The sequence below is a fragment of the Saccostrea echinata genome, unplaced genomic scaffold (assembly GCF_033153115.1).
Source record: "Saccostrea echinata isolate AGI-Se365-2 ecotype Australia unplaced genomic scaffold, CSIRO_AGI_Sech_v1 ptg000054l, whole genome shotgun sequence".
Classification (NCBI taxonomy): Eukaryota; Metazoa; Mollusca; class Bivalvia; order Ostreida; family Ostreidae; genus Saccostrea; species Saccostrea echinata.
Genome location: NW_026889803.1, coordinates 20,599,171 through 20,613,009, shown reverse-complemented (window position 1 = coordinate 20,613,009; position 13,839 = coordinate 20,599,171). Strand labels below are relative to the sequence as shown.

The window sequence follows — 13,839 nt, the reverse complement described above, 5'->3', positions numbered from 1 at the left end:
TCAATCAGTAGAAATTTAAGCAACGAAACACTAACCAGATATTTTTTAATGTAGCTTAGTAAAAAAAATACAAGCTATTTTTTTTTCAAATTTATTTTTTTTTTCTTTCTCTCAGAATTTCATGATCCGTGCGAAGCACCAACAGGTTCAGGAGAACATGACGAGAGCCCAGCAAACACGATACCATCACCACGTGAGGAAATATCAGATGAAAACTCGGCAAGTTTTATCTTCAACGATACTAAACAATCACCAAAAAATACGAATAGTTGTGATCAAACTTCTTTATTAACTGCTGCTGACCCGAAAACAGAAGGATTGCCGGCTAATTACAAATACCTCAAAAATGAAGAAAATGATAAAGGTCACGAGAATGAAGCACCTCCTGGGGAAGAAATGTTAAGTGATGACGTTGCAGAGGAAGGAGAACAAGGTCCGTTGGAAAGTGAAACTGGAAATGAAACTGGCGGTAAAATGGACGATTCATGCCGTGTTAGCTAATTTAAATTCACACATTTTGCATAATATCCACAATATAAACCTCTATAACAGTCCATACACATGTAAATATACTATTTAGCAGACATAAAGTATGTATTGAATAAACCTGAGGTAGGTTTCATTTCAATATTAATTTATTATGATATACTAGTAGATTATATTTAATGAGAGATATATCGTAATTTACAATAACATGTACATCTTCAGTTCTAAATATAGAGTCAACTTTAGGTATTATTTATAAAAGCAGTGCACAATAATTAAATCCTATCTGACTGTGGTCCATTGCTTGTTGGAATATTGCACAGGTCTTTTCCATTTATTGCGGAATAATTTTCTTTTTTATGTATGCATTGGTTATGTCAATAAACAAGAAGATTGGAAAGTTTTGGGGTTTTTTCGCAGCATGAGCTCATCATCGTTTATATTGTTAATTAAGATTCTTCTTACAATAATTGCACGTAATTACGATTTGTTATTTTTTTCCCCCTGTTTCAGTTGTATATAAGGTATATTATATGTTATTCAAAATATTGTACCTCATGTACACATGTACAAGTATTTTGGTTTGACTGAATAAATATTGAACTTGAACTGTAGTAGATGTTTTAAAAACTTCTACTGTGTTAATTGCATTATCAAATTAAGAAATGGTGTACGAACATCATTTCCGGTAAAATAGTATTTTCCCCTATAAATACGCAAGAATCTAGCATCTAAAGACGTTATGCAAGTTTTTGGGATAGCTTTAAAAAAAAACTACCATTCTCTATTTATTTATTTATTTATTTATTTATTTATTTATTTATTTATTTATTTATTTATTTATTTATGTAATAATTTTATTTAATTTATTATATATGAAATTATTTTGTTCCATTTGTAGAAAGGGGGGGGGGGTAATTTTCAACACAAAATAATTTGACTTTTTTTTTCAATGAAAGGGGGGGGGGGTGTCATCGAATATCTATGTTAAGTTCTATCATTATTTACTATTATTAATCTACAGAAGAACGCCGGTTGTTCAACCATATTTTGATATCGTTCAATATTTCTGTACAGCACAGCACAAACAAACATTTTATTTTAATATGCACTTGTACAATGTTAATAAGAATACGTGTCTTGAAACTTAGAAACACCCAAACAAACACAAACATGTCCAGTGTTGTTAAGCCAACGTTAATATACTCAGTGGTCATTTTAAAGTTAACATTTAGTAAAGAGAATAAGTAACAAAAAAATAATTATATATAGTCATCATACGCAAGGTCATTAAATATGATTTTCCTGATAAAACAATGACTAAGTTGATGATACCGACAGCTAGACTCTTCACTATGTCGACTGCGCATGTCCGTGATGTCACAGTTACAATATCATTAGAGAGGCGAACACACGAAAGTCACCATGATAATATGAGCGTAGCTCACTATTTTGCTTTCTCTCTTGCTATTATAATTTTAGGAGGATGGTGTTTCGTTTGGTTTATGCATATTTTGGCCATAATCTATGGGTAAGTACATTATGGTTTTATTAATAATGGTATTTTTAGTATTTTTTAAAAAAAGACAAGCAAGGCATGTCACCGTCGTGACGAGAAAACATCAAATAATCAAGTTTAATATCTTTAAATTGTGTCGTATAAATCATCAATATTAATTAATTAGATTAAAAGGTTTGGATGAGTATATTGAATTATTAATTATATGATCCCTGAGTACTATACAACTCCAGAACATGGAGGAATGCTGAATTTTCGACATGCCGGTAAAAATGGGCGGGGTGTTGGGGTATGAATACGTACATCGGTATGCTTGGAAATAGATATTCATTACAGATGACCGGTATGACTAAAAACTGATTTGTATCGACTTCAGACAGGGTCCAGATAACATATATTAACTGCGTTTTGATTAACAATCTGAGGTAGTTATTATTTTACAAACCGGAAGACAGAGATGTAAATGATAATCACACATTCTTTCAACCCGTGTTTTAATTTTCATTAGGTCTAGATTGAGAATTGGTTGAAATATTCATTGGATCTTATTGACCTGATGGAAGGGTGGGGGATAAGTGAAGTAGTACCCTACAATCAGTGTTACCCTGTACTTGGGTAGTCATATGATGTTTATTATCCCCATTCCAGAGTCCTTGAACATGGAATACTCTTTGATGAGAAGTGTATAGAAAAAGATGCATGAAAACAAAACAAAGACACACAACCAGTAATCAGTTTTTAATGCAACTGTATCTGTTGATTTTCAATGTGCTGTTTTTTATATTGATTATATGAGGTTGCTAGCCAAAGAATAATTTATCTGCTAAGGAAACACATCATGGAGAGTCAAACATTTTTTGTGAAACTGTTAGAGATCCTAAAAGGGGTTTTTTCTGTGAGACATGTAGCTTTGTAAGCAGGAATGAAAATCACAATTATAGATTATTAAATATTACATTTGATTAACTCTGGTGGAGTAATTGGGTGATGTGAAGTGGCTGTATCCGGTAATCTAGAGTTTGTATAGTGTGATACTTTCTATTAATGATATCAAAGCAAGATACAATGAGCATGTTGGTTTTTCCAGCTACAGTTTGCCAGGTCATTGTTCATTTTACAGCCCCCCCCCCCCCCTCTTTCACTTCTCTTCTTACACATTTTTCATAAATCAAGGGTGATTTACTATGGAAATTATTATGTCACAATCAGTAATTTATGTATATTGAGTAAATGTATATCTATACTATGTGATGTACACACATATGTTACATAAAAGTGACTGCTAATTATTTGCTAACTGCTGAGAAGCAGTGTCTAGATAATTGTGACACAGCTTCAGTTAACCAGACTGTTCAAGTGTGTATGTTCATGACATAATTCAGAAAAAAGAATTTGCATATCTGAAAAATCTGTTGTTGACAAGTATTTTCATGTTTATTTAACCTCCTTTTCATAGACTTTTTTTTAATGTATTCAAAATCTAAAAATGCTTTCACACAGAGAAACCTCTACCTTCATCTATCTTTCCTTATAATTAAGATATTGAAGGTAACGCGAAAAATATTTCTGTGACAATGACCAAAATAAATGTAAACCTGCTGCATAGTTGTGGTGTGTATATATCTTATTGCAAAGTTCTAAAAGAAATGTGTAAACACGGAGTTGATTGACGCCAGGTAAAACCTGTTTCTGGACAGTTTTTGTCATGTGGATGACAATACCTTCGTATGTCAAGGTTAAAGAGGATTATCATCCCATGAATTACAATAGTATTCTGTTGAATTACCATGGTACACCCAGTACATACAGGAAATTAGTATGGATACATGTTCAAGTGGGCAGTTTTATAAATTAACAGAGTGTTCAAAGTAGGAAGTATATCAAGTGTTTGGAATAAAACGTTCTGTTGGGAGGATTATATGTAGATAGGAAGGTTTGTACGAGGGACTATAAATTCATAAGTGGCCCTGAGTAATGGGGGAGTGTTACTCATAAATTAAACCTAAAAGTCTGTATATTTTGTTATCCAGGGTATGTTACCAAGTGTTGGATAGTAATGAGCAAATATTGAAATGGGTCATTTTCACAATATCTTTCCATCCAATATGTTAATGTATAAACTGCAGTTGTGGGGCATTAGTGTGAAAAATTGCAGAAATGTGATATCATAAAAAAATTTTATGATGCAAAACTTTTATATAAGTGACAGTGAATGTTCCAACAACATGACAACTGTGAATCATGCATATTTGAGAGGGCATTAGAGTAAAACTATGTCCCCAGGCAAGGAATCATTGATCAGCATGAAAGAACAGATTTACACATTGTAACAAGGAGCCCTGCAGCCCTTGTGGCCACAGTCAGTGCCATTCTAAAATGTTTGTAATAAATCAAGTGAATTTTTCTTGTATTGAAGTAGCCCTTCCTAGTTCTGTAGAATCTTATCATTCACCCCCTTTTTCACCAGGGGACACAATTAAATAGGAAGTTACACACTGGACTCAATTTGTTGGAAACCGTCTTCTGAACCTATACATATATCAGTTCAGTACTTTTTGGAATGTAGTGTGTTGTCCACATAAACATGATAATGGGCATTGTTATCAGTTACTCAATGTGTATGAAGTATAGTATATCTAGTACTATGAAATGAAACCAGGTAGTACTGGGTATGTTAAACTAGAGATAGTACTCCGGTTATCATATCTGCTCAAATGGTTTCTGTAGATCTTTATCAGAGGGGCTGTGATAGCTGGGAGACATTTCACAGTCAAGGTTTAAAGTAGCTAATTGATAGAACATGCAATGTCTGTTAGGGAGTGGCAGATGCCAATTAAGTAGTAAGAGAGGGTGAAGATGGGAGGGGTTGATAAATACATGTACTGGTAAAGTTGATTACCGAGATGCTTTTGACAGCTACATGGTTATTTGAGATATTTTGAGTTGATTATTAGGATAAGGAATGGATAATAGTTAAATTTCATCATGGGGTTTGAAATGTCACGAAAGATTATTGTCAGATTGATAAATTGAAAAAATACTTATTGTAAAACTTTTTCCAAACAATTCTGTTTTATTAAAGGTATACATGTATATTGAAGAACAAGATGACAAGACTGAAGTATCAAAAGGAACAAAAATTCTGGTGACATAAACATGATAAATTTAAACATATTTTTTCTTTAATGATCGATTTAAAACCTATTTTTCATTATTCCTGACCTTGCATGATAAACCTTAGTGCATGATTAATACATTTAGTCTCTGAGGCTCTGTCATGTTATGAACTGTGAGCAGGCATAAATGTCTTTAACCCTAAAGGACTCTGGTTGCTATAGACTCAAGGAGCGCATTCTATGGTTTCCAAACAGTACAGGGAGATTGTTGATATTTGGAATTAAATGCCCAGAATACACATTTTGTCTTCACCATGTTCACCGTGCAGGCATTTAAAAAAAGTAAAGTGAAATCTTAAATAACTTATTTCATTGCTTTGTTTTCTCTCTATGTAGTCCTTCAAAGTGGGCGATATTAAATGACATACAATGAATATTCTGTTAATATCTTGTAGTAATAAAAGGGATTACTCAATGGGGACTCTGGTATAGGATCCAGTTTATTGCAGCTTTAGAATTTAATAAATGAAACCATCTTCAACAAACATATATATGATCATGGAAACTGCCAATTTATTTCTAAATAATAAGCTTTAGAACCAGGGGAAATATAATATTGAAATATGTAATTATGACTTAAGAAAATAAAAATGCAATTGATATTTGGTTAATACAGGTCTGTTAGGCTTTATATGTGATATTTAATATCATGTTGGGACTTGAGTGGCAGTACATAAGACACAGTTTGTTTTCATCGTATGTAGGGATGACAGGACTATAGCTGTACAAATGATTGCTTTTGTCAGTGATAGTCTGTTAGAAATGTATGTTGTAGTAGAGATTTAATGGCTGCATAACCAGGTCAAATTCTTGACCCAAATGCCTCTCCTTTAAATGAGAATTAGGTGAACTGAACAAACATGAATGAAACACAGTATTCATGACTGGAATGTTTGTGGATGAACCCATTTAATTAACACAAAACTAAAATACAATTCCCTAGCTTTTGTGTTTTGTACATGTATAAATTCACAATTACAAATCAAGGAGAGGAAATATATATATTAAGAAGTGCTTATACATATGGACTTGAGTAATCTTTCTGAAATGCATGATACTTTTTATTTTCAGAAAATATCGTCTTCACCATCCTATTCCGCCTCCCTCCCCGGAAGACCTCCAGGGCGTGTCCATCATTAAGCCTCTGGTCGGGGTGGATCCAAACCTTTATTTCAATTTAGAGTCTTTCTTTACAACTGTCTATCCCTCTGTAAGTATTTAATTAACACTCAACTTTATTGTTAGAGCAATTTTACCATGGTTTTATTTGTGTTTTTATTCTCAGACTAATACAGTGATTAGAGTAACATGAATTATTTTCACATTCTTTAAGTAATAATTGGGAAGTTATAACCAGAAATGCATTTACTGCAGGAAAATGTGTTCCAGGCTACTGGATGCATTATTTTCCTCCATTAAAGCAAATATCAACCCATGGGGACATGAATGCATCTGCTCTTAGAGCAGGCTACAGTAAATTGCTTCCTGAATATTGAATGTTTTCAATGGTGAAATGTTTGCAAAATAAATAGATGCAGTAGGAGGGAAATGCAGAATAAGCATGGTGATAAATGAATGGGGGGAAATTCCACTAGCTGGCCATCAGGACATGTTTGAACTCTGAGTCATCTCCATTAACTTCAGTAATACACATATGTTACCATATGTTGGGGCCCCTGATACTATTTCCCATAGAAGTCTTTTGGGGAAGATATTGATAAAAATTTTATCATGGTATATGCTTTCATCTCCTCCCATTAATCAGTCTAATTGACTTCAAAACTTGTACTGCTGTGAAGATCATTAAAATCACACCTTGGTGAATTTATTTTACTGGTAGATATATTCTTTTAAATTACATGGACATTACTTTTCAGTATCTTCAGAATGTGCATTCACTCTGTTGATAGTAATGTTTTTATGATTGCATATTCAAATTACTTGCACATTTGTTTTTTCTTTTTTCAGTTTGAACTTCTTTTCTGCTTACAAGATGAAAGTGATCCTGCTCTTATGGTTGTTAAAGCCTTAATGGAAAAATACCCAAAAGTAGATGCTAAAATTTTCATAGGTAAAGTTGTACATATGCTACAGTGGTTATAATGTAGAGGGTATTTTGTCACAATGTGTTGTAAGCCATGTCATTATCCCTATATTGAATCAATATACTGGTATTGTAAGCAGTCTTATTTTCCCATATATTGAATCAATGCAGACTTGCTATTCCTTTAGTGGAGGGAAAGGGGGGGGGGGTGTTGCTAATAGAAGAAATTTTTTAGACAATGCTGACAATGTAAAATAGATTAAAATGTAAGGGGAATGTTTTCTTTGATTTTATGTTGTTTAACAAACTCATTGATAAGTATAATGGAACGTTACATATAAAGGAAATATGCAAGGTTTAATTTGATAAAGTGAATTGAATGCAATTTATTTTATCATATGCATTACACTTATCATTATTTTTCAGGTGTTAAATATGTTGGCCCCAACGGGAAAGTCAACAACATGTGCAAAGCATACGAGGCAGCCAAATATGATTTAATAGTTATATCTGATAGTAGTATTTTAAGTAAGTATTACAATAATTAAGATTCAATACTTTTGTTAATGTAATGATGTAAAACTATTCTACACTGTACAAAATTTTAATCTGGATGTTATTGATTCCAAAGAAAAAAAAAAGAATAATGATATTAATTCCTGATTCTTGGAAAGACAAAATGTGAAATAACCATGACAACCCAATGTGGTCGTGATGTTGTGTGAGAAAATGATGGATTTTTCTGTGTTGATATGATTGTAATGGACATGGAACAAGCCCTGATTAATGAAGGGGGGTCAACTTTCAACGTGTTAAGGACAGCAAATTGTTCATGTCAGATTGCAGAGAAGGCAAAGCCCATGCATCATTGTTATTAGATTTCGTAGTTTCCCTTGCAGGGATCAATACTAACGAGATTCCTTATTATTACTTTTGCAGTGAATCCTGATACATTAATGGACATGATGTCTTTTATGAAACCTGATGTAGGGTTGGTTTTACAGATGCCATATTCATGTAATCGCAAAGGTTTTGCCGCTGTGTATGAAAAAGTAAGTGTGAAACATGCATTAAAATGCATTGTACGTCATATAAAGCAGAAAGGTTCAAAAGATAGAATGGCTGCAAGGAATCTTCCCGGTGATAGTATTTCAGTATTAAAAAAAGCCCTGTTTAAAGCTTGACTGAGTCCATTATATATGGTGTCTAATAGATAGTGGAAAATCCTTTTCACCTTCATGAAGGACAAGTGTTGGCTCCTTTTTATTTTTGTAAATATTTTTAAAAAAGCAACAGGGAACAAATTTGTTTAAAGAATAGAGTAAACAAATTTTAAGTGCTTTTGATGCAATACAGTAAAAGAGTCTGTTAACAATTACATAACTACAATAATTAAAACTGTTTATTTTATAAATTAGTCTGATGGATGTTAGTCAGAATATCTTAAATAAGTAACAGATTAACACTGTGCTGTAGCAGACAATTAGAATTTCAGGTCCTGTGAAAGTTTGCTTGTTGATGCGTATGTTTGCGGTGTTTGCACTTGTAATAATGATTGATATTGTCTGTTGCAGGTTTACTTTGGAACATTTCAGTCCAGAAACTGCCTTAGTGCTAATTCTGTAGGAATTAATTGTTCAACTGGCATGTCATGCCTTTTCCGAAAAGACGTTTTAGAAAAATCTGGAGGACTTGCTCCTCTGGGCAAATATTTAGCTGAGGATTATTTTATCTCTGAAAATATTAGAAAAGAGTAAGTACCCTGGTATCTATTGTTTGATTTAATATAGAATGAAATTTTTTGTGCATGTAAAATATTACATTTACTTGAAGCTATCAACAATTTATTCTTTTTAATATCAACAATTTATGCTTATAATTGATGTTGAGAACTCAATCATTTTAAGTTTTGATGTTTCTTTTGCAGAGGATATAAAACAGTATTATGCAGTCAACCCGCACAGCAGAATTCTGGACACTACAGCATGAGTCATTTTCATCAAAGACTCATCAGGTACAGATACATTTCATCATTCTGTGTTCATCATGCTATGCACAACAGTAACATGCAACTGAAATCTACACTCAAAACCATCATTAATCAAATTCAGAAGTAATATGTTTCAAGCTTACAAAAACTCGCTTATGAGGAAAATGGAAAGAAGGAAATCTTAATAATAAGAAAGCTATATCTTTTCCCCATCTATCATGTAATTTTTTCATGGATATGAAGAATTATAAGGAACTGAAATGTACACCAGACTTCTTAACTGTTTACTAGCATCTTTAAAAATTTTCCTGAAAGGTTGTAAACATGAATTTGTGACTTGTAATTATAATTTGATTATTTTCATCGTACAGGTGGTCTCAGCTGCGCATCTCTTTGTTACCTCATCTCATCCTATTTGAACCGCTGTCCGAGTGTATGTTGATGGGCGTGGTGGCCTCTTGGGCGGCTGAATACATCTTTGGCATCAGTTCTATGGGTTTCTTCCTCATGCATGTTCTAGTCTGGTTCCTATTTGACTACACCCTTATCACATGTGTCGAGGTAAGTTTACACCGGTTACCAAGTATTCAGGATGTTTGGACAAATACCCTTATTAGTGAAGCATAGTGACTCACAAAATGCTCATTAGAAATGTTGAAGGATATCTTCAAGATACAGACAGTGTTTCTTAGAAAAAGCTTTCAATTTAGTTAATGAATCACATAACCATTTAAGGAATCTAAAAAGCTAATGCATTTTCAGATACCTTTAATTGATAAATGAAATATAAAAATACTTTTCATTTCATTTTGAAAGACTTTCCTTTTCCTTTAAATCTTAAAGAATTTTCTGCTGTTTTCTACTATAAAAATTTGAACGAATATTTGAGTATCATGATATTGTAATAAACTGCTTCAGCTGTGGACTTTTTTAATATGGTAAAAAAGTTGATCATGCATAAAGACGGGGAAAGTAGAGCTTGTCTTATGATTAATATATTTCTGTATAAGCTCAAAGTTTTTATGTCTCAATTTTCAGAATGGACCACTTCCTTTTTCCAAATTTGAATTCTTGGTTGCCTGGATGCTTCGTGAAGTGTTGTCTATCTGGTTGACCATTCAGAGCCATAAGACTTCAATAGTGCAGTGGCGACACAAGAAATATAAAGTTCTGTGGGGTGGGACTATTGAGGAAATTGTGTGATTATGGATTTATCATGTAGAAAGGAAGGATAGAAACAAGTTCCACAGTGTGCAGTCTCTTCCGTTCCAAACTCTTACACACTTGGCTGGATTTGTCATCGTGTACAGGGATGTTACAGGAAGTAGAAGACCCTCTAAGAAATCTCAGAGCATATTTAAGTGTACATCTGTCAACCATTCATCCAATTCCAAAATAAATTAATAATTTTGGATATTTTCCGTATTTGTGAACTTTGCACAGATAATTTTATCTTTGATCATTTATTGATTTTTATGATAATTTATAAACAGAATTTTTTGAGTGAATTGTTCCATAATATGAGTACAAAATTCTGTGGGTGGAACGGGGGTGGTTTAAAAGCAAAAAAAAAAAGCAAATTATTTTAAATTAATCCCATATTCCTGTCTGACGGGGGCTTTTTCAGGGGACAAAGTCCTAAATGACGACAGTATTGTTACATCTTTTGTGAGATCTGAATACTCATTTTTAAAGCACTCAAGTTGTTGCACTGATAACTACATGCATTGAGGCCTCTAGCAATGGAGAGACTCTGCAGGTAGAATGTTTTGCCATGCATTTGATGATATTCAGTTCACATTTGCCAAAAATATTAATTATTTACAAGAATTATGTTAATTAAGTGTTCAGTCCACTGTACCCAGGGTACTGATTTTTTTTATTAACACAAATGAATTGTCAAATGAGAAGAAGCTATGGCAGATTCAGTGCCTGCTGTTTAGTGCTTGTCCTCTGGAATTTTTACTACATATGTCATCATTAGGAAAAGTTGTTTCCATTTTGTTTGTTTGTTTGTTTTAATATGCATTTCATATGTGTTCTTCCTGTGTTACAGGAGTTTAGTGAAGTGATGCCATTGAAATTGAAAGTGATCAAATATTTGTGAATTGCTCACATGCAAAAAAAAATGAATAAATAAATAAATAGATAAATAAATAAATAAAAATACATTCAGAAATAAACACTTCCTAGATAAAATGTATTTATTTTTTAAGACAAAAACATAAATGTGTTTTTCAAATTATGCATTTACTCTTAACATGCCCCTACTGCTTTTTTATCTTGTGAGATGCAAAAAATTAATAATAATTCATGTACAAATTTATAAATCTAATAATACATTTTAACCTTTGATTTATGTCTGGTCAAGCATGTGTGTTTAACACAGTTACCTGATTTGAATTGATTGACATGGCAGGAGGAGTTATAGGTGTATGATTAAGAGATAGGAGTTCACCTTTGTCATCCTATTGCACAGGGCAGTTATAATACAGAATAGTTTTATATTGTATTTAATATTATCAATAAATCAATAAGACTAGGCCTTACAAACTCTTATCTCAGATCTATGATTTAGTACACACAAACTTTACAATGCTTTAATTAATACAAACTCTACAATGCTTTAATTAATGCTTAAAAATGTGTGATTTGGTAATATAAATGAAAAAATGTTAACCATTAAGAAATTGTATTCATGTATGTTTTTGTTCTTGTTTCTTGGTTTCGAATCAAAATTAAGATACATAATTGTTCTTTGTGAATTAGATATGTGTTGATCAATTAGTATCCACAGAAAATAATTCCTAGAGGTTTGATTCTACTATTAAGTTTATTCGTTGTCATGTAATACCCCCATGCTTTGATGACTTTGTGTGATGAATTACCCTGGTCCACCAATAAACCGTGGGTAAAATGATCATCTCTTTGGTATGTGTTATTGCAGTTCAATTTTGTTATTCATGTCATTTTTTATACAAAAAAGAAATAAAAAAGAATTTTTATACTGAACAAATCACTTGTTTTCTCATTTTTGTATGTGGATAATATGAAAAATTAGGCATCGAAATACAGAAAAGAATGAACAAGAGGATTAAATTTAAAGATTATGAATACGGATATATTATTTGTTGCATTTATATCACAAGCATCCTGGAGTGTGTGAAATTGTTAATCTAATATAGAAAATTATAGTGAAGACTCGGCTAAATGTAGTTAACTATTTTGATACATGTATGTAAATGGGACATTCTGCAGCTGTCATTTTGAATCAGTGAAACGTGTTACAGAGAGTTCTCTGAAGAAAAATATTTTTAAAGATGATATTCAAGTATGTATATCATTATTGTCAGATTGGGCACTGTGTCAGATTTTTCTGGAGATAGGTGTGAAATTGTCCGACGGGAGACATTGATCGTTCCTATGACGTAAGATGGCGAGAGGTTGTGTTTTGTATACACATTTAATGTCATCCCTATAATTAATTAACCTACAGTTCTAGATGGGATGTTGGCTGCACGCGAATTATTCATCTGAAAGATGCAAGTTATCTGGGATGTCGATGCAACATTTATTGAGGCACTGAAAAAAAGACAATAGTGCTGACTCGACTCGTCTATATTTTCTTCATGGCGTTTCGATATCTACTTCCACTACCTATAGATTGTCACCCTACTTAACCCTTATTTCGTGTTCTCTCTCTCTCTCTCTCTCTCTCTCTCTCTCTCTCTCTCTCTGTACTCATTAGGGGATACGTTTTAAGAATCCAGTGTAAATCGTGCATACGTTTACACTATGCCTTTGAAATTTGTCGTTACAATGGTTAAAAATAGATATGTTCTTTCAAAGTATCGTTCTATTTCGTCACTCGAACTTGAGTTTGGCAATGAAATTTGAATTTGAAGTGTAATTGATATTTTAGGTGAAACGTCCACTTAAGGTGCGCTCTTGAGAAACTAAGGTTGTTAGTTACAAAAAATTCTATATCACTATTATTCACTCTGCACAAGGTCAATGATTTAAAATGTATCAACTTAATTATTCGGTCAAAATTGACGTATCTTGTTTACAGACTGAAGATGTGTTATCGCACATTATTTAGATGGCTAAGATTAGAATTCTACCTTGTTGAAAAAGATACGAGGTTAGGTGTCACAACATTTCGAAATCGCTTTTTTTTTTTTTTTTAGATTGGGGCCAATTTATTTATATACACATACGATGTAATATATTGTCCTCCATTTCATTGTGCTTTTTGATATATTACTCTCCTTTTTTGCTGGAGAGAGAAAAAGAGAGGGAGGGATATCTAATGTGCAATTTTTTTATTTAATATTTTAATTGGTCTGATACATTATTTCTGATTTTTATAATATTTTGGATAGTCACAGCAAATTGAGTACCCCCCCCCTTCTCTAAGTGGTTTTAAACTTTGTATGGTATCGTACCTTTGTGATCATATATATCTCTTAAAAATAACTTAGCAAGGTGATTGGCATACAGTACATGTTCATCTATACGATAATTGAACTTTGGATTATCATGATATGACGTGATATAACGCAACTGCACAAAGAAACTGATCGATTTTATCAGTACATATATAATCTGATGTTTTGTTTTA

At 32.5% G+C, this 13,839-nt stretch overlaps 2 protein-coding genes across 16 annotated transcripts in view; both read left to right on the top strand.

The window, feature by feature from the left end:
• LOC133206432 (CAP-Gly domain-containing linker protein 1-like) overlaps positions 1 to 1,095 on the top strand; it is a 41,784-nt gene extending 40,689 nt beyond the window's left edge. For all 15 annotated transcript variants that reach the window (XM_061306221.1, XM_061306216.1, XM_061306218.1 and 12 more), the window contains one exon: positions 116 to 1,095. In XM_061306221.1, coding sequence (XP_061162205.1) covers positions 116 to 501 — 386 coding nt within the window. In that variant the 3' untranslated portion in view covers positions 502 to 1,095. The remainder of the gene's footprint in view (positions 1 to 115) is intronic.
• A 731-nt stretch (positions 1,096 to 1,826) lies between these two features.
• Positions 1,827 to 12,231, top strand: LOC133172457 (ceramide glucosyltransferase-like). Its single transcript, XM_061307342.1, has 9 exons — positions 1,827 to 2,017; positions 6,253 to 6,391; positions 7,150 to 7,252; positions 7,652 to 7,753; positions 8,165 to 8,277; positions 8,800 to 8,978; positions 9,153 to 9,239; positions 9,587 to 9,776; positions 10,254 to 12,231. Exons 1-9 carry the CDS (start codon positions 1,842 to 1,844, stop codon positions 10,416 to 10,418), a joined length of 1,254 nt encoding a protein of 417 aa, XP_061163326.1. The 5' UTR covers positions 1,827 to 1,841; the 3' UTR covers positions 10,419 to 12,231.
• The last annotated feature ends 1,608 nt before the right edge of the window (positions 12,232 to 13,839 follow it).